Source organism: Callospermophilus lateralis, chromosome 9 (genome assembly GCF_048772815.1).
Source record: "Callospermophilus lateralis isolate mCalLat2 chromosome 9, mCalLat2.hap1, whole genome shotgun sequence".
Lineage (NCBI taxonomy): Eukaryota > Metazoa > Chordata > Mammalia > Rodentia > Sciuridae > Callospermophilus > Callospermophilus lateralis.
In genome coordinates this window covers 31,746,896-31,768,741 of record NC_135313.1, presented here as the reverse complement: position 1 = coordinate 31,768,741, position 21,846 = coordinate 31,746,896, and the positions used below count along the sequence as shown (strand labels likewise).

General features: G+C 34.1%; 1 protein-coding gene across 8 annotated transcripts in view; it reads left to right on the top strand.

Moving 5' to 3' along the window:
• The window catches only part of Abi2 (abl interactor 2), a 108,647-nt gene that overhangs the window by 32,813 nt on the left and 53,988 nt on the right, over positions 1-21,846 (top strand). For all 8 annotated transcript variants that reach the window (XM_076866914.2, XM_076866912.2, XM_076866913.2 and 5 more), the window contains exons 2-3: positions 6,252-6,419; positions 16,885-17,061. In XM_076866914.2, the coding sequence (XP_076723029.1) occupies positions 6,252-6,419; positions 16,885-17,061 (345 nt within the window). The remainder of the gene's footprint in view (positions 1-6,251; positions 6,420-16,884; positions 17,062-21,846) is intronic.

Below are 21,846 nucleotides of genomic sequence, written 5' to 3'. Positions count from 1 at the left end.
TGAATCAAAATGATATATACCTTATTAAGTAAAGTCCATAGTTTGCATTAGGTTTTACTTTTTGTGTTGTATATTTTGTGGTTTTGACAAATGTACAGTGATATGTAGCCACCATTACAATATCATATAAGATAGTTTCTTTGTCTTAAAAAATCCACTGTGCTTTGCCTGTTCATCCCCAAGCCCTTGGCAATTGATGACTTTTTTACTATCTCTATAGTTTTCCCTTTTCTGTAATGTTCTTTAATTGGAACTACATAGTCTCTTCCAATTAGCTTCTTTCACTTAGTAATATGCATTTAGTTTTTTTTTTTAATGGTTCATCTGTGAGGTTTTTTTTCCTTAGTTGTAGATGGACACGATATCTTTATTAATTTATTATTTTTGTAGTAGTTGGTAGACCTTTATTTACTTATTTATATGTGGTACTGAATTGAACCCAGTGCCCCACACGTGCTAGGCAAGCACTCTACTGCTGAGCTATATGACTCCAGCCCTTTAATTTATTTGTTTTTATGTGGTGCTGGGAATCAAACTCAGTTCCTCACACATGCTAGGCAAGTGCTCTACCCCAGCCCCCTCCATATCTTTTTATAGCTTGTGAGTTCATTTCTTTTTATTGATGAATAATATTCTTTTGTACCACATCTACCCATTGAAGGACATATTGGTTGCTTCCAAGTTTTGGCAGGTATGAATAAAGTTGCTATAAACTTTGGTGTGTAGCACCAAAGTTTGTATGGGCACACCTTTTCAGCTCATTTGAATAAATGTCAAGGAGCTTATTGTATCATGTGGTTAAGAATATGTTTAGTTTTATAAGAAGCTGCCAAACTATCTTGCATTGTAGTGGTAATGTTTTGCATTTCTACCAGCAATAAATGAAAGCTCTTGTTCATTCCACATTCTCTCTAGCATTTGGAGTTGTTAGTATGTGAAATTTTGGCCATTCTAATAGCAGTAATCTCATTGTTTTAATTTCTATTTCCTTTATGACTTGTAATGTTGAATATCTTTTCATATTCTTATTTGCCATCTGTATTACATCTTTTATTTATTTTTTATTTTTTAAGAGAGAGAGAAAGAAAGAGAATTTTTTAATATTTATTTTTTAGTTTCTCGGTGGACACAATATCTTTATTTTATTTTTATGTGGTGCTGAGGATCGAACCCAGGGCTTCACATGTGCAAAGCAAGCACTCTACCGCTGAGCCACAATCCAGCCCTGTATTACATCTTTAGTGATTTTTTTTTTTTTGTTTAATCAACCTGGTACTCCCCCCCACCCCAAATTACTTCTTTTGGTTGTTGGTACAAAGAATAGGGATGTAAAAATTTCCTGACAGTTTTACTTTAAAGATTAATAGGATTTGCACGCAGTGGTGCTTGCCTGTAATCCTAGCAACTCCGGAGGTTGAGGCAAGGGGATTGCAAGTTCAAAGCTAGCCCTAAGCAACTTAGTGAGACCGAAGCTGGGTGTGTAGTGCACACCTGTAATAACAGCAACTTGGGAGGCTGAGTCAGGAGGATCACAAGTTTGAAGTCAGCCTGGGTAGCTTAGTAAGACCCTATCTCAAAATAAAAAGAGGACTTGGCACCTAGCTCAGTAGTAAAGTGCCCCTGGGTTCAATCCTTATTATTAAAAAGAGAAATACTATATAAATAACTTTGTAAGAATTTTTTTTTTTTTCTGAGTCAGTTGTGTATGTAGTCTGTCAATTAAAATTCTCCCTCCTTGGATAGAAATCTGAGCATTTGACATTGTTGAGGTTCTCAAGCTGCTTTTTTTTTCTCCTGTTGCCCATCATATTGCTCTTATTTAACCTGTACTACTTTATTTTTGTTCACCTTGCTTAATTTACCTTGATAATTTATGTGAATCTTCTCCCAAATAGGTTTTGATAGAAGATGGAATATTTAAAAATTCTCAGCATTGAGCATCCTTTGTATGTTGTAGATCCCTAATATGTGATATTGAATGAAAACTTTTTTTTTTTCTTCAAATTAGTGGACACACATCTCTTCTTTAGTGTGGTGTTGATCATTAGAATTTCGTACTGTCATTTTTATTTTATTGGGAAGATTGGGATCATATTTTGCCTCTTCTTTTAATTAAAATAATTGCTAAACAAAAGTGAATATAATAATTACTTCTGGTTCATTGAATGGGGTCATCAATTAGAATGTTTATCTCCCTCAGAGTGCATGTTCTCTGGGACTATAGTAACGCTTACAGGACTGTCTTTGCATTCTTTTTTCATATTCAGATATAAGCTGTTATAGTATTTCTTTTTTTTAATATTTATTTTTTAGTTTTAGTTGGACACAACATCTTTATTTATTTATTTATTTTTATATGGTGCTGAGGATTGAACCCAGGGCCTCGAATGTGCTAGGTGAGCGCTCTACCGCGGAGCCACAACCCCAGCCCCTAGTATTTCTTGATAAATGATCAGAATCCTTAATTTTATCCTTTTTTTTTTTTTTTTTTTTTGGTGGTGGGCTTTAAACCCAGGACCTCATGAATGGCAGGTAAGTAGTCTACCTCTGAGCTACACTTCTCAGCTCTAGAAGCCTTAATTTTAAATGAAAAGAAAGAAATATGACTGACAGTGTTGATTTAATTTATTTTAAAAATGTTATTTAATGCTTAAACAAAATTAGATATAAACCACTTTTGGTTAAAGCTCAGGAATAACTATAAGTTCAAAATAAATTTGTGAATAAAACTATAATACAAATAAAATTTAAATCAGAATTAGTAACATTATAGATAATATTTTTTCCAAAACTGAGTGTTCCATGAAATTTACATATGGTGGTGGATTTACAAATTGCTTTGTGTGGTATTATGAAGAGTACTGTGGACTTACATGATGTAGGTGCCAACAATTGCATTTCCTATTTTAAAACTGTTGTTTATACAGTACAATGCAATGTATATTTATCTCTCATTTGGTGTAAATGTATTATTTATTGTTTGCCTATGTTACCTCATTGTAATTAAAAATGCTCTGTAATTAAAAGGAGCATGACTTGAGTTACCAACCCCTAAACAGTACTGGATTTGTTTTCTTAGTTATTTAGTCACTTCAAAATTATTCAGATTATGTGATATTTGTTAGTTTTGCAACTTTGCTAATTTTATAAATAACTGTTGAAATAAAAAATGTAAAAATAAATTGTTTTGTTTTAGAAGCTATCTGCAAGTTCCTTTTAGCATCATTTATAGTTATTTTTAAACTGATGTCCCCATCTGATACATTAAAAAGTCCTAAAATCAATGGCACTCAATTAAAATAATCTGTTTAAACTACCTTACTGTGAAAAATTTTGGCAAATATTAGCTAAAAATGAAGAATTGAGATTTTGTTACTTCCAACCATAGCATATCATACTAAATTTCTTAAAGTAATTTAAGTTTTATAATTTATAAGGACAATCTAAATTTTATGTAAATATGTGATTTTAATGATAATATAATTTTTAACATCTTTGTATCAACAGTTATGAAATTTAGAACAGATATGAACAGATGTGCTGTGGAATCCTAGAATTAAAAAAAATATATATTCTATCCCTAAGAAAAGTTCCACTTGATCATGTTGTATACTCTTTTTGATAGCTCTTGGATTCCATTTACTAATTTTTTTTTTTAAACGGGCACAATACCTTTATTTCGTTTATTTTTTTATGTGGTGCCAAGGATTAAACACAGTGCCTCATGCATGCTAGGTGAATGCTCTACCACTGAGCCACAACCCCAGTCCTCATTTGCTAGTATTTTGTTGAGAATTTTTGTATCCATACCACCCTTTGATTTGTGTGAGGGCTGGGTCATTCAGGTAGCCTCAACTGGGTATAGTGCAGCATGCCTGGGGCTGTGTGAATTCTTGGGGCCTCTTGAGCCAGTCTGCTCAGGAAGTTCTACCTAGCTGCTCCCCTGGCCAAGGGTGGGTGGATGAGGTTGGCTGGCTGCCGCAGTCTCTGGCTGGGCACAAATCACGAGTCTCCACACAGCTTGTAGATTCAAACAGCAATTCTTTATTCCTGAACTCACACCGGCCATCTACAAACACGTTCTGGGGAAATCCACGTTCTCTGCCCAAATTCACACTCTGCCCAAATCCACTACTCCTGGGCTTCTGTCTCCCAAAATATACTGTCTGACCCTAAGAACTCAAGAGGAACTCAGCAGCAGGATACGCCCTATTCTAAAGGGGGAACACCCTAATCTCCTATTATGCTAAACCGGGGACACCCTAAACGCGGATCCGCCCTGGTCCTTGAGCAAGGTCACCTTTCAAGAGTCCTTCCACTAGACAGCATGGGAGTAGCTGGCAAGGAAATTGTCATACCTACTTGGCTGATGGCTCCCAGCAGCTGGCTGCTTTCTGGGGCCAAAATGGGTAGGCATGACTATTTCTACTTCTGGGGCAGCTGGAGGATACCCAGGGTGCACAGCTATTTTTTTGGGGGGGGTGGGGAGTGTTGTCTCTGTTAGTCAAGCTGCTCAAGGTAGGCAGCCCAGATGCTTGTGGGGAGGGTTGTGGGAGAGTGAGTAGGGGTTCCTGGATGGGTCCCAAGAATTCCTGGGGCAGGGCCTGTATAGTTTTCAGGACCCTGGATGGATAGGGTATCAGATGGCTTCCTGCTGCTCAGGAGCCTGGGTTGGGGAGGGTTAAATGTTGATTGGACTCTTTCTCCAGGCCCAGGTGTAGTAATTCAGCTGCCCCCCCAAACTGGGCTCAGGGCCTGCTAATAAATGCCTCAAATAGCGGCAAATGAGTGGGGAACTGCTAGGTGCCTTTCTCTGGTGCAAATGAGTGGGGAACTGCTAGGTGCCTTTCTCTGGTGCAAATGAGTGGGGAACTGCTAGGTGCCTCTCTCTTTTGGTTCTGGGTTGATCTCAGAGGAAGAACAGTAGATACTATGTGGTTATTAGTTCCCTTCTTCCAAATTGCACTAATCTGTCTTGTTAATTCAGGCTTTGATAAAAAGAATACTAAGGATTAGAAAAGAAAAAGAACTAAGTGACAATTTTAATTCTTTTTAAGGTAAAATGGCATTTGACTATTTTGTTAACTACTTCAGTAGAATTTGACTTGTTTCCTTCCTCCCAACTTTGGAAAAAGTTATATTTAGTTTTATTGGCACTTCTAGACTGTATAGGAGAGACAGAATTGGGACAGTGGTAGACTTTTTTTTTTAAGTGTACATTTGTGGACACAATACTTTTATTTTATTTATTTTTATGTGGTGCTGAGGATCAAACCCAGTGCCTCACACATGCCAGGCAGGCATTGTACCACTGAGCCACAATCCCAGCTCCAATAGTGGACTTTTGACAGTTAAATCACTCAAGGAAATAACAGTTGTTACATTTAATGGTTTATATTTTAGAGATGTTCATTATCTTGATGTTCACAACTTTTCAGCTTTCTTTCCTTTGCCTTGTAAGAAAATTGAGGAACTATGACTGTTTTCTGAGTTGACATATTGTTGTAGGTGTTAGTATTGATGTTAACATAAAATATTTCTTGTTCAGAGACTTAATGTACTTCCTACTGAACCACCAAATCTCTGAAGAACCAAGGCAAGAAGATAGTGTTTGTCACTTGGCAGCATAGAATATGCTTTGCTATGGAATCTTGGACAAAATTGAGTTATTTTTTGCTGTGTAATCTCTGTTTATGATTCTTAGCAGTTTATGTCAATACAGTTCTCACAATTAATATACTTTCATTATTTTAATTTTAATTTTTCATTGTTTATCATCATTACCATTTTTATCATTATTATATAATTGTTTTATATGTTAATAGACATATAACCACATTATAGTCACACTTCATGTGTTAGAATGAAAGAAAAGGAGGAATTCAGGAAAGTAGAAAAAAAAGTATGCTAGAATTTATATATTCAAATCAATACTACCTTTCTAACCAGTGATTTTTGAGAAGGTTTATATTTGCTGGTATTGTGCAAAATGTGTACTGGGGCTCATTTTTAAAATAATAGCTTTAATATTTTATTTGTCTTTGTATAAAAATATATCTATTGAATTTGAAAATATCAGTGAACTCTGTCAATAGTTTAGTTTTGGGTTTACATGATACTGATAGTTTTCAGAACATTATCAACGGTGGGTGTAGATTCAGCAACCCAGAATGAATTTGGTGAGTACTTTTATAGGTTAGTTGGCTAGAAATGGGTTATCTTTGAAGTAATGATCTTATTTTTCTCCTTAGTCAGCAGACAAGCAGCGAGCCCTAGAAGAAACCAAAGCCTACACCACCCAGTCCTTAGCAAGTGTTGCCTATCTGATAAACACCTTGGCCAACAATGTCCTGCAGATGCTGGATATCCAGGCATCCCAGTTACGAAGAATGGAATCTTCAATCAATCATATTTCACAAGTGAGAAATGCTATTTTCCTTTTTGCCTATAAAGAACTTTTAAACATAGCCCATCTTGTAATGCTGGCAGCCTTTATTATGTGAGTTAATGTGCATGTATGAGTTGGAAAATACAAACTCAATATGAGGCTGTTCATTGATTCTGACTTTTTATGGTATCATTATCTTCTCTATGAAAGGAAAGAAAATCTGAATGGATTCTATTAAAACTTATTGTCTTGGTAACATAATCAGCCCTGAAATGAAAATTTTTCCTATTTCTTCCAGTTTTTTTGCCATATTTCACATTTCTTTGTTATTTTAAAAATAGAATTTGATAGCTTGATGGTTTATTTAATTTTTTTTTTTTAGAGAGAGAGAAAATTTTTTTTAAAGATAGAGAGGGGAGAGAGAATTTTTTTAATATTTAATTTTTTAGTTTTAGGCGGACACAACATCCTCGTTTGTATGTGGTGCTGAGGATTGAACCAGGGCCGCACACATGCCAGGCGAGCACACCACCGCCCGAGCCATATCCCCAGCCCAAGAGAATTTTTTTTTAAATATTTATTTTTTTACTTTTTGGTGGACACAACATCCTTTTTTTTTTTTTTTTGTATGTGGTGCTGAGGATCGAACCCAGCGCTGCACGCATGCCAGGCAAGCGCGCTACCACTTGAGCCACATCCCCAGCCCCATATTTAAATTTTTTTATGTTGGTAGGATTTATGTTTATTGGGATATCAGTCATACTTAAAATAATGGAAAGAGTAAAAAACTAACAAACCTTATAAAAATATCTTTTTTCTTTTTTGGCACCGGGAATTGAACTCTGGGGCATTCAACCACTGAGCCATATCCTCAACCCTGTTTTGTATTCTATTTAGAGACATGGTCTCACTGAGTTGCTTAGCGCTTCACCATTGCTGAGGCTGGCTTTGAACTCAGGATCCTCCTGTCTCAGCTTCCTAGGATTACAGGCATGCACCACTGCTCCTGGCATAGAAATTTCTTACATTAAACTTTAAATGTTAATTTTTTTTGCATTATAAAAGTCATGCTTATGAAAATATAGGAAGAAAATGGAAAAACAAACCTTTTCACCTAAGCTTGTCACCGCTATCTGAGCTTTTCACTATTAAAATTTTTTATATTCTTCCTTGTAATACATTTTTCTATAGTTAATTATAACTGTGATTCTAATAGATATAGAATTTTGGGTTTTGCCCTTTTAGCATTAAAATAAGCATTTATTCATGATATTAGATCTTTGTATGCATTCTGAATGACTATAATGTTGGCATGTATTTGTCATAGTTTCTATAATCATTTCTATTTTGGGGGACCATTTGCAATGAAAAACTAATTTAATTGTAAAAGCAATTTTAAAATACATGAAAATGATAAAAGTTTTGATCTGCTCTGCCTCTTTTTGAAGAGATCATTGAAGTTTTCTATCTTAGCACTCTTGTGATTTTGAGTAATTTAGCAGTATTTAGCACTCTTTTTTAGACTCTTCTGGAATTAATTTTTTTTATATGTGCATTTAAAAAAAATAACTTGAGGCTTCAGGAGTGTTTTGAAATTGATTGATCCAGCTTTTTTAGTTGTTGTTTATCTCGGTTCTGGGGCTTGAACCCAGGGCCTCATGCATGCTAAGCACACATCCCACCATTGAGCCACATCCCTAGGCCCAATCTGACCATTTCTGAGAGTCTAAAAGTTTATCCAATTTGTGTTATTAAATCAAATATAGTTTAGATAATTACATCAGATATGGTGTTTATTTTTACTATTTTAAAATTCATCAGGCTGATTCAGAGGGTTTTTTTTTTTGTTATTTAATATCAAATTAACTAATTTTTTTTAGGGGGTACTGGGGATTGAACTCAGGAGCACTCAACCACTGAGTTACATCCCCAGCCCTATTTTGTATTTTATTTAGAGACAGAGTCTCACTGAGTTTTGGCACCTTGCTTTTTGCTGAGGCTAGCTTTGAATTTGCGATCCTCCTGCCTCAGTCTCCTGAGACTCTGGGATTATAGGCATGCACCACCACGCCTGGCTTAACATTTAATCTTATTTGAGTTTGCCATTTATAATGGTTTCTTCACATCCCATTTAAACATCTGTAGACATTGTATATTTTGTTTGTTGTATTGCCATGTCTCTTAAGTTAAAAAAATAGAATTGGTGAATTTTAATGAGCAAGAGGTAAATTTTGTTTTAGGAAGACCTAAAGGAATTAATTGCTTTTGGTAGGCAATTGCTATACTACTGAGCTACCTATCTCCAGCCCTACCTTTTTTTTTCCTTTAAATTTCTTCTTTTCAGATATACATGACAGTAGAGCATGTGTGTGTGGGGGAGGGTGGGGTTGTTGGGGATTGAACCCAGGGTTTTGTGCATGTGAGGCAAGCACTCTACCAATTGAGCTTCAATCCCCATCCCCTCTCCAGCCCTTTAATTTTGAGATGGGGTCTTGCTAGGTTTCCCAGGCTAGCCTTAAACTTGTGATTCTCCTTCCTCAGCCTTCTGAGTAGTCGGAATGACAGGCATAAGCCACCAGTCCTTGCAAGTATGTTTTTAAACAACTACTTATAAATGTTAGAACACAGATAAGAATTTGGGAATACAGAAAAGGAAAGATATACCGAGTCTCAAAAAGAAGTGCCCATTAACTGTTGAAATGCAGAATGCATAAATAAACCTTTGGAATACAAAACAAGCAACTCCTGAGCAACCCAACCTGCTCCATTGGTTGGTTCCCTTAACCGACACCCTTTCCTGCAAAAAGTAACATGAGAGCAATGTGTAAGCTCTAGAAAAACTAGGATAAAATTGAATTACTTTGCCCTGGTTCCATCTCTAGTCCAGCCCCTAGCTGCTGTTTCTCTATCAGTATTAACATTCTATACCAAGGGATTGCTCTTGGCCTGCATTGTCTCTTGAATGTGTATTCTTTGCTTTCCTAAATAAATTTCTGTGCCACTACTGACATGCTGAAATTCTTTCTTAAAAAATTTAAAAATTGTTCTAATTAGTTATATATGACAGTAGAATGTATTTTGACACATCATACATAAATGGAGTATAACTTCTCATTCTTCTATTTGTACATGATGTAGAATCACACTGGTCATATAATCAAATATGCACATAGAGTAATAATGTCTGATTCATTCTACTATCCTTCCCATCCCCATACCCCCTTCTCTCCCTTTACTCCCTTCTGTCTAATCCAGAATACCTCTATTCTTCCTTAGGTTCCCCCACCCCCCGCCCACCCATTATGAGTTAGCATCCACATATTAGAGAAAACATTTGGCCTTTGGTTTTTGAGATTGGCTTACTTCGCTTAGCATGATATTCTCTAGCTCCATTCATTTACTGGCAAATGCCATAACTTCATTCTTCTTTAAGGCTAAGTAATATTCCATTGTGCATATATACCACATTCTTTATCCATTCATTTGTTGAAGGGTATCTAGGTTGGTTCCATAGGTTTAGTTATTGTGAGTTGAGCTGCTATAAACGTTGATGTAGCCATATCACTTTAAGTCCTTTGGGTATAAACCGAGGAGTGGGATAGCTGGATCTAATGGTGGTTCCATTCCAGGTTCTCTTGGGAATCTCCATATTGCCTGAAATTCTTCATCACATGTGTTAAAGACCCCACTTGTCTCCTCTTCTATGGAAATTACTTAGGATTCTATCCTAGAGATAAATACTTTACTGATGACAAAATGATTCTTGCCTTTTGGGCCATATAAAAACAGTCTGTGGGAATAGTTTACCAGTTTCTATTTTTTTTTTTTTAAAGAGAAAGAGAAGAGAGAGAGAGAATTTTTTAATATTATTTTTCAGTTTTTGGTGAACACAACATCTTCACTTTATTTTTATTTATTTATTTTTTAGGGAGAGAAAGAGAATTTTAATATTTATTTTTTAGTTTTTGGCGAACACAACATCTTTGTATGTGATGCTGAGGATCGAACCCGGCCGCATGCATGCCAGGCGAGCGCGCTACCACTTGAGCCACATACCTAGCCCTTCACTTTATTTTTATGTGGTGCTGAGGATCGAACCCAGCGCCCTGCGCATGCCAGGCAAGCGCGTTACCGCTTGAGCCACATCCCCAGCCCAAGTTTCTGTTCTTAAAATACTTTTTTAAAAAAAGTTGGATTCTTAAGTTTGTCATTATTGTCTGTTATTAAAATATTATATTTTTAGAGGAAGTCAGGATTCTTGAGATCAGAGTTTTGTGCAACTTTGGCAAAAATACTAGGTTCTGAGAATTTGTAGAGAATGTTGAGTTAAATAGTAATAATGGAGGGTCAGTCAAGTTGGAGATCACATATTTATTGGAATGGCAGCAGGCTTCAGGAATTATAAGGGTTATCTGGTAGAATGTTTCAGGACAAGAATACATTATAGATACCTGGGGTATAGAGGTTTTTTTCATGAGTACTTCTTTTATTTATTTTTTTCTTGAGGTTGAACCTTAATCACTTTTCCACTTCCTAATGCTCTTGCCCTTTTCTCCATTGTAGTGGAAATAAACACTAAGATTGAAGCAGGGTGGGTCAGGGAAATCTAAATTTTACTCTGGCTTTTCTGAAGATAATTGAACTTCAGTTTTCTCTTCCATAAGATTGTAAGACTAGATGATTTCTGAATTGTCTTTCATCTTGACTTCTTTATTCTTCTGATATTCTCACAGATGAGGTTGGTTTGTATTTGCTTCTCTTTATGTTCTGTTGGCTCTTTTTTATGTCCACTGATCTCATTGTTGCTATTACTCTGATACAACTATTATTACTCTGACTGCCTAAAATTACTATTACTCTGATAAAACTGAGCTGTTTTTCAAATTATTCTGAGTTGGAATTTGGCGATGAGAATTCCAAAGACTGTACAAACTACATATCAGGAAAAAAAACCCACATCAACAAAAATAAATAATAAGTAATCCATGCTTTCTGAATGTCAAATACTTAAAAAAAATAGAGATAATTGATTAGGAATGTAAAGTATCAGATACTTTTTTACTGTTCTAAAAGGACAATAGAGTATTAAGTAGTACACAAATTTACACCACACTCATCAAGGTAGTGTTAGGATAGGTTCATTTTTTTTTTTTTTTTTAGGATAGGTTCTTGACATGGGTTATTTTAGGTACTTTAGGGATGATGAATTTTCATTTTTTAAAAATTATGCCTCTAGCTTTGTTGCTATTAATTAATTCTTTGGAAATTTGTTATTTTAAAAAATAACTGTACGTTTTAAACTTCAAGCTGACTGTAGGAGTTAACATTAAATATTTTTCAAGCATGAGCCAGGTTGTAGCAGTGCAGGTCTGTGATCCTATTCACTCTGGAGGTGGAGGGAAGAGGATAGCCAATTCAAGGCCAGGTTGGGCAATTTATTGCAACCCTTCTCAAAATAAAAACTAAAAAGGGCTGGACATGTAGCTAAATGATAGAACATGCTAGGTTTGGTCCTCAGTACCACAAAAACAAATTCTTTCAGTGATGTGTAAATGTCAGAGTAGACATACAATTTTACTGAATACTTGCATATATAAGCACATACAGACATACCCTTGAGTCAGTGTAGTATAAAGTATAAGGATGAATCTTGTTTGCTTTGTGCGTGATTTTGTGTCCATTTTGGTAAGTTAAAAAAAAAAACCACTTCTAGAACATTATTTAAACTGAAATTCTTATAAATTGATAAACTAAAATTCTTAGGAGCAAGGCCCATCTTTCTCTTGCTTAGTAAAAGTAGCACTGTCTGTATTCAGTTCATCATGGTTTAAAATAAAAGATCAAGAGAGTGGTCAAGGGGCAGAGAATGTACTAACATTGAAAAAAAAAAAAAAAAGGAGAGAGAGAGAAAGGCAACATAAGGAGTGTTAAAAAGCAGTGTTCCTCCCATTCTTCCAAGAGCTAAATAGGAATTATTAGGCCAGGCACTGTATTAATTAGTAGGTAGTAAGTAAAGGAGTTACAAAAGAATAATTGTAAAATAATTTAAAACTATGGAAGTAATGCTTACACCTAAAATAGGTACTAAAAGGCAGTGGAAGGTATAAATCTTCAATAACTCAACATGTAGGATAACTTTTTATTTAAAGCTCTCTATATGTAGCTATATATATATATATATATATATATATTGCTTAAAAATTCTTAAATACCACTTAAGATTATTAATATGTGATTACATATAGATAGTAGAATTTATATATTTCCTAATTAATTTCCTATGCATAGTTTGTATATTACTATAAAATGAATAAATAAAAATTACTGTTAGTAATGATTTGATAATATGAAAGATGCATAATTTGGAGCACATGTGTAATTTAAATAATTAAATGGTTAGTTCAAACATTAGCTTAATTAATGAGACATATTAAAAAACACCCAACTTAGTTAATCAACTGTAATTGTTTGATTGCAGATTTTTTCCCACACTGATGGGCAGCTAACTGAGGTAGTGCTTTCCAGTACAGTCAACTCTCAATATATGTGGTAATGGGAAACAGCAATGCATGGAGAAACCTAAAACAAAATATTTATACAAGTATCTTTCTGTCATCTGCTGTGGCCTGAGCATGTGCTTGGGTTCATGAGGGAGATTTGGGAGTGGGGCTTAGGCTTGCAAAGGAGCTCTGGAAGTCAGTATTACTGATTTCCTCAAAGAAATTGAGATATCCTATAAGAACCTGGTTTGGCACTGTGTGGCTGAAATGTCTTGGGGGCAGCCTGCAGCATGTGAGATCAGCTTGGCAATAGCAGTAAGAAGGATGGGAAGACTTTCTAATAAGGAACCATTGAAGAATAGATGTTTAAGTCCTGCACATTGCAGTGATATTCATTGGTATGTTTTTTTGTTAATGTACTCTGCAGCAAACAATAATAATATTAACAGTGAGTAGACTTGCATTAGTTTAGATCATATTTGTTTGCTAGGTAAATATGTATTTTACTTGCCACAGGTGAGTGTTATTCTTGAGGCCTTTTCTAAATAAGTGTAAGTTTATTATCTTATAATTTATAACTTTAGAAACCCAGGGTAAATTTGAATTATTGTTTTTTTACTATTAGAATTCTTACTAAATATCACTATTGAACCTGTACTTCTAAAAATTTAACTTGATATGCTTTAGTATTATAATGTCAAAAATATCATGAAGGAAAAGGTAATAGAGACTGTGTTATTTGATTTAGGAAAACAGTAGCCATATTTTTTATTTAAAAAATAAATATTTAAAAATATAAGAACTTCATTAAATGTTTTTTTTAAATATTTTTTAGTTGTTTATGAACCTTTATTTTATTTATTTATATGCAGTGGTGAGAATTAAATCTAGTGCCTCACACATGCTAGGCAAGTGCTCTACCATTGAGCCACAACCCCAGCCCCACTAAATATTTTTTAAGACTGATATTTGACTGTGAGTTGATGAATGTTGAAGCTGCAATAAGTATGGGGTGGTGATGTCCACTGTATTATTTTAATTTGAATACGCTTATATTTTCTATAAGGAAAAAGCTTTTATAAAATTGAGATAGGTGATTGCTGAAAACCTCAGAATTTTCTGGGCTAAATTCTCTACTTATTTATGGAATAGATTTAGTGCTCTCAAAGTTTTTATTCAAAGTCCAAATAAAACCACATACATTTTCTAAAGGCATATTTGATTCTATCCATAGGGACTACTATAGTTCAAACTGGTGTAGTAGTGAATGGTAAGAACAACATTAATAGGGCTGAGAATCTAGCAGAGTAGTAGAGTGCTTGCCTAGCATGTGCTAGGCCCTGTGTTTAAGACCTAGGACTGTAACAACCAAAACAAACCAGCCAAATTAATACTTTTTGGTTTTCTTAGCCAGATATTTATATGTTACCTTTATTATTATGGACATTTAAAAAAAGTTGACTCTAAATATTTATTCTTAGGCAATCATTAGAGGATTTGATTTTCATGTGTATGTGGTATTGGGTATTGAACCCAGGGTCTTGGAAGCATTAATGTTGAGTCAGCTCTTGTGGAAAGTTTGAAAACAATTGCTATTGAAGAGTTAATAATGGAAGGAACAAGCAAATGAATCATTTCTTTCTACAGTTTTGATTATTAACTAGAGCAGTTTTGCCCTTAAGTGGACATTTTACAATGTCAAACATTTTTGGTTTTTATATCTGGAGGTGGAAGGCATGCTTACAGGTGTCTACCTGGATGGTTTACATCCTACATTGTTCAGGAAAGTCTTCCCACAGCAAAGAATAATTGGTTACAAAATGTCAACTGAAGTTTAATTTGCTGTAAGGTTTAAATTCTATTGTAGTTTGTCAGGTTTGCATTCTTATGTTTTCATATCTGAATAAGTTAAGTGTGTTCTAAAAACTAGGGAGAGCAAAATCAATATCTACAAGAGTATTAACTTGGGCTGGGGATGTGGCTCAAGTGGTAGCGCGCTCGCCTGGCATGCGTGCGGCCCGGGTTCGATTCTCAGCACCACGTACAAACAAAGATGTTGTGTCCGCCGATAACTAAAAAATAAATATCAAAAAATTCTCTCTCTCTCTCTCTCCTCTCTCACTCTCTAAAAAAAAAAAAAAAAAAGAGTATTAACTTCTCTGATGAATTTTCTCTTATTGATCTGACAAGACCAATTACGTAAAAAAGTGTTATACGTTGTTTTTATCTTGAAGCACATTTGCTAGTAAGCATTGAAATTATTTTCCTAGCCCATATTTTAATCATTCAGGATGACTTATTAAACTTTATTCATCCTCAATCTTTATTCAGTCTCTGAAGTTTAAAAATTAAGTCAATATTAATATCACTAATGCAAGTTTTTCTGTACTGTGCTAGTTCCCTCAAGTAGATGACAAGGAAAGCAAATCTGGTAGTTTACCTATTTATTTATTTACTTTTATTTTTATGCTGAGAATCAAACCCAGGGTCTTGCACAGAAAGAGTTCAGAGACTTATTGCTTCTGGAACAGTCTGTTTCTTGTAAGATCTCTTGGTTGTAGAGAAATGGAAGTCTTTCAATGTGTTTCAAGCTTCATACCTTAGACAGTTTAGAAGGATAAATGATTAGTATGCACTTTTCTTTAAGTGATATATAATAATGTCAGGATGCTTATCATTGTTTTCATTGTTACTTCTTGAAGTAGGACTGGGGATAACTTTGGGGGAAAAAAAGTGACCATTAATTGCTGCTTGAGCCAGAAATGGTGGTAAAGAGATGTGACCAGTTTTAGTCAAGTCTTTTGCAGACTCTAATTGCAACCTGCAGGAGAAAAATGCATTTTATGTGGTATTCAGTGCATATTTCGCGTATATATTTATTTATATAACAAACATGTTTAAAGAAATGGTACTTAACCTTACTGTGTGTACTTGCAGTGTGATGTTTCTGTTGCATTTCATTTAAAGTAATTGCTGCTTATGTACCACTAACTTGCAACTAGCAGTTAAAAAAAGTGATGCTTTAATAAATTAATTACCTGAGAAATTTACCCTTTGTTAGCAAATAGGATACTGTAAAGTAAAATTGTCATTTGTACTAAATGTTGTTCTGTAATTTAATAAGTACAGATAAATTAATGAAATGTTTGGTAAGCCTTATGTCATGATAAAATATAGGCAAACTTAAGTTTTACTATTAAATTGACTTTTTAGCGTGTATTTATATTTTAGCTCTCTCTCTTTTTAAATGAAAATATATTTAAGCATTAATACAAATTTTGCTAATAAGTTATTTAAAAACATAACTGATAAATCATTTGGGCTCTCATCATTTTATAAGACTAAATCTTAATGGAGAGTGAAACATGACATGCTCTAATTCAGGGTTGGCAAACTTTTTCTGTAAAGAGGCCAGCTAATAGCATATTTTGAGATTTTGTTTGCCATAAGTTCTTTGTTGTGATTACTTATCTTCTTAATGTAGTATAGAAGTAGCCACAGGAAAGTCAGCAAGTAGGCAGTGTGTCTGTATTCTAATAAAATTACAGAAACTGGGGCTGAGGCTGTGGCTCAGCAGTAGTGCACTTGTCTGGCATGTGGGAGGCACTGGGTTTGATTCTCTCCACCTCATATAAATAAATGAAGGTCTATCAGCAACTGAAAAAAATTTTTTTAAAAATTACAGAAACTGTAATTTGAATTTCATATAATTTTCACATCAGGACATTTTCTTCTTTTTTTTTTAAAGTAATTAAAATATATAAACACTACTCTTAGCTTGTGGGCTATAAAATTAGGTGGTAAGCCAGATTTGGCCTGTGGACTGTGGTTTGCTAAACTTTGCAGTAGCCTAAAATTGGAGAAAATCCATAAAGGAGAAAATTTAACAAGTGAATAAAAACAGCAGTGTTAAATCTTTGGATATTTGTATTTTGTTTTTTGATATCAGAGCATACATTTTTGTGTTGTCTATTTTTTTAATATTATATCTTGCAGACAGTTGATATTCATAAAGAGAAAGTTGCAAGAAGAGAAATTGGCATTTTGACTACCAATAAAAACACTTCAAGGACACATAAGATTATTGCTCCAGCCAATCTTGAGCGACCAGTTCGTTACATTAGAAAACCTATTGATTATACAATTCTGGATGACATTGGGCATGGGGTAAAGGTAAGTATAGTTTTTTTGTCAACCAACTCTTTAGGAAATTAAACGTTTATCTTTCCTTTAGAGAGGACCAACTCTTGACCCAGTTGTGGTCGTAAGGATTCCTTACTACTATAACTATTTTATGCTTCTTGCTTTTTCTCTTAGTGCTATATTCTCAAGTTTTGAATGGTCATCTTTGAATAAATTGAATTTGCTTAATCAATTATGGTAATATTTCATTCAGATGGTACAGTGTGGTATAATCTTTATTAATCTTTTAATGATTTAATATTACTGATTAAAAATAATTGAAGATGCTATTAAAGTATTTAGTTTATCCCAAAAATTTATCAGCAGACTTTTGGCATTAGTTTTTGGAAACAACCCATTAATGACATGTGCTTTGTTTTTTTTCGTAGTATAATTTTATATCAGTGTTTTGGGTGAGAATAGTGTAGATAAAAGTAATACATGAATTAATTTTTTCACTGTTTTTGAGTATGTAGCCATTGCATATTTTGCCTATCTTTCAAGATGTATTAGAGTACCTTGGATGTATATCAAGTGCCATGGTCAAAACTGAGGAGGACTGGGAATGTAGCTCAGTGGTAGAACATGCACTTTGCCTGTGTAAGGCCCTGGATTTGATCCCCAGCACTGCAAAATCTCTCTCTCTGTCTCTCTCTCTCTCTCTCTCTGTCTCTCTCTCTCTCTCTCTCACACACACACACACACACACACACACACATACACGAATGAAAGAAAACCCAAAAACACCAGCCACAACAGAATAGCATGTGGATTTCTTTTAAATTGGTATTTGTACTTAAAACATTTAGAGCCTCAGCTAAGTATTAAAATTTATATTTAATCAGGGATTTAAAAAATAATGGATTGGGCTAGGGTTGTGGCTTAGTGGTAGAGTGCTTGCCTAGCACATGTGAAGCACTGGGTTCAATCCTCAGCACTACATTAAAAATAAAAATAAAGGTATTATGTCCACCTACAACTAAAAAATAAACATTAAAAAAAGACAATGACTTATCAAATATGACTTTGGGTATATATGGATATATGCCTATAGTGAAACTCTATAGTTCATGCAGTTGGTAATATAAACATATAAGTATATATATTTTAATATATAGTTTTTAGTTGTAATATATAGTTTTTAGTTGTAGTTGTCAATACCTTTATTTTATTTTATTTTTATGTGGTGCTGAGAATCAAACCCCAGGGTCTTGCACATGCTAGGCGAGTGCTCTACCGCTGAGCCACAACCCCAGCCCCAAATATATATAAACATATTTAAAAAAATACATCTATACTTTTATGGACATAAGTCAGTTAAATATAAATTTTATGTAAATTTAGGTACAAATTTAGTTTTAAAATATTTTCCTTCAGAGTTTTGAAAACATTATTATCTGGAATTTGATACTTATTTTTATAATTGATACCTACATGCATCTTAATTCCTAATTAGAACATTTTGAAATAGGATACGCAATTGAATGGTTAATTAATAACTGAAATTTATTCTAACTTGGGAAAACTTATTCAATGCTAACAACTTCTGATAGACTGTTTTAGGATACTGCCAGAATCTAATGCCAAAAGACACTTGGAATGCAACAAATTTACATTTGTGCTTGTCTATTTATATAATTAAAAGGTGATTTCCTTTCAGTGATTTTTGTTTACTCTTCAAAGTAAAATGTTATTTTTTTAGGACTTTGTAGTCCCTTCATTGTATTTTAGTGTTCAAGGATCACTAATTTGAATAAATCTTTAATGAAATTAAGTTTTTGATGAAAATAATATTTTAAATAATTTCATCAAAGAAACTCTTGTTCATGACACATTCTGCTTTAACCACTCTTTCTATGATCTACTGAAACATTATTTTGTTAATGCTGAATGCTTAACTTGTTTTTCTGTTTTTTTTCCTTTCTCTTCACATCCTGAAGTTCCAACTAACCTTTCAATGCTTTTTTTCCTTACCTCTTTTATTTGCTCCATTTATGCATTAAGTGGTTGCTTAGATTTAAGGTAAGAGATTCCAGGGCTGGATTTCCATTCTTTGTTCTTATGTAGAATATTACATATGGGGAGCAAAAAGATATTTGGTGCCTGGCCTTTTAACCCCCCCCCCAAAAAAAAAAACCTGTTTATTTTATTTTTGTCATGCAGCTTTGTATATGTCTTCATGTTACTTGAGGTTAGATATTTTGTCTGTTTCCTTCACTGCTTTATCCTTTGTGTCTAGAATAGGGCCTGACAGACATCAGGTGCTTAGTAAGTATCTGTTGAATGAATGGTTATTTTGTAACATTATTATATTTTGTGAAACTGAAATGTAAGCTACTCTATCATAAAATGTTGTTAGGAAATAAAATTAGCTGAATTTTTTAAGTGTAAAAATTTGTTATGGATTGGAGAGCCAACATATGTGTTGTATTTAAACCTCCCCCTGTGTAATAGCCTTTTTATTCTATAAATGGTATGCTTTACTGTATACCTTTTGGACAATCTGTCATTTTCTGATTATTAATTAATATAAAGAAACTGAGAAGCACAAAATATTCAGTGTTATGTGTTTAAGTTGCAGTATCATGTATCTTACAAAAAATGTCTTTTTTCAAATAACTATATAAAATATGTATTTTGATATAAGTTCACTTTAAGAGTTTTTAAAGGTGAATATTGATTGTATATAAAACAGCAAAATTCATGGTAATATTTAACAAATTACAAATTAAAAATTTGAGATCAGGACTGGGCGTATTATTGAGTGATAGAGGACTTGGCTAGCATGTGTGAAGTCCTGGGTTTGATTCCCAGCACTAGGGGGAAAAAAAGTAATTTAATTAGAGATATATTCCTGTTGTGATTTGTTTCAGTAATGTTTTATTATTTTGGAGGATTAATGTTAAAATAATTCAACTATATTCAGGAATCTGTCAAATAAAATGTTTAAAATTTTTTTTATAGTTGCAGATGGACAGCATGTCTTTATTTTATTTGTTTATTTTTATGTGGTGCTAAGTATTTAACTTAGTGCCTCACATATGCTAGGCAAGTGCTCTGTCACTGAGCTGTAGCCTGAGCCCCCAAATAAAATGTTAATAAAATTATTTTCATTGGGCTGGGGTTATGGATCAGCAGTAGTGCACTTGCCTGGAATGTGTGAGGCACTGGGATCGAGTCTCAGGACCACATATAAATAAATTCAATAAATAAATAAATAAAGGTCAATCAACAAATATTAAAAAAATGATTTTCACCAAACTTAATATATGTTTCTCTTAGTTATTTTTTTATTTTTTAATAGTTTTATTTTGTTTATTTTTATGTGGTGCTGAGGATCGAACCCAGGGCCTTGAACATGCTAGGCAAGCACTGTTACCACTGAGCCACACCCCCAGACCCCTCTTAGTTATTTATTAAACCAAACTTTATAATATCTTTTCAAGTATTTTTTCTATCTGACATCCTGTTGTTTCCATGTCTTCAGCATAGTCAGTGGTAACCATTAGACAAGATGACTGAGTTCTGAGTCATTAACTGGTGTTAACTATGGTCACAGAAATTTCACCTGGTTATGGTAAATAAGGCTGACTAGAGGAGCCCAGGCAGATATATACCTTGTGTATTGATGGGCGTTGACTTTGAACCCTCAGGTTAGGTGAGTTAGGTATGTGGAATTGTGGGGAGATTCTGATTTCCTTATAAATGGGAAGACCCAAAAGCAGGATATGTGACTGTCTTCATCCTTTTCCTCTAAAAGCTGGCTTTAAATTTTGGTTATTAATGTGTTAACTTCCAAAGTGATAGAGGTACACAGAAATAGTAACTGAAGAAAACACAGAAATAGATCCTTTACCTGTAAGATTTAGATCAGTTGCTATGCCATGCTTGTTTCCCACTGTGATTCCTTCTTAACCTTCCTGAGTTCAGGGTCTGTTCCCATGTAGGAGACAGGTCCAACTGAGAGGCTCCTAGAAAGGTCTAACAAGGAATTATACTTAGATGACATCCCTTAACATCACATTTAGATAGTAACATCTTTTGCTCTTTGCACCAAAAAACTCTACTCTAGGAATCCAAAGAATTATGCACTGAATGGGAATATAGTGGAGAATAATGCTGGACAGAGAATGAAGGTTCAGAGGTACTTGACAAGTTTTATCCCATCCTCTATTCCATATACAGACATAACCTACACACATTCCTCTTTGTATTTAAAACAAGTTTTTTTTTTTTGGAACTAGGCTTTGCGAATGCAAGGCAGATGCTTTGCCACTGAGCTACATCCCAGCCCAAAAATTTTTGTATTTTTTAGTTTTTTTAAGGTGGACACAATATCTTTATTTTACATTTATGTGGTGCTAAGGATCGAACCCAGTGCCTCGTGCATGCTAGATGAGTACTCTACCACTGAGCCACAATTCCAGCCCCTTCTCTTTGTATTTTTAAATCAGATTTTTTCTTTGTGGTGATGAGATTGAACCCAAGGCCTTGGCATGCTAAGTGCACTTTTATTTTTTTAAGTGGTGCATTAAAATTATACATAATAGTGGGATCATAATGCCATGTTCATATATGCACCTAATTGATTGTTGTTATTCCTCAGTACCTTCCCTTACCCTTTCCTCCTTCCTTCCTGGATTTGCTTGCCCTACTTAACTGATCTCCCTTCTCTTGTTACTGCTATTTTAATTAGTGCATTTTCTCACATATATATGTGAGATTCATTGCAGTATATAGTATATGTACACAATTTGGCAGATTTGTTCCCTAGTA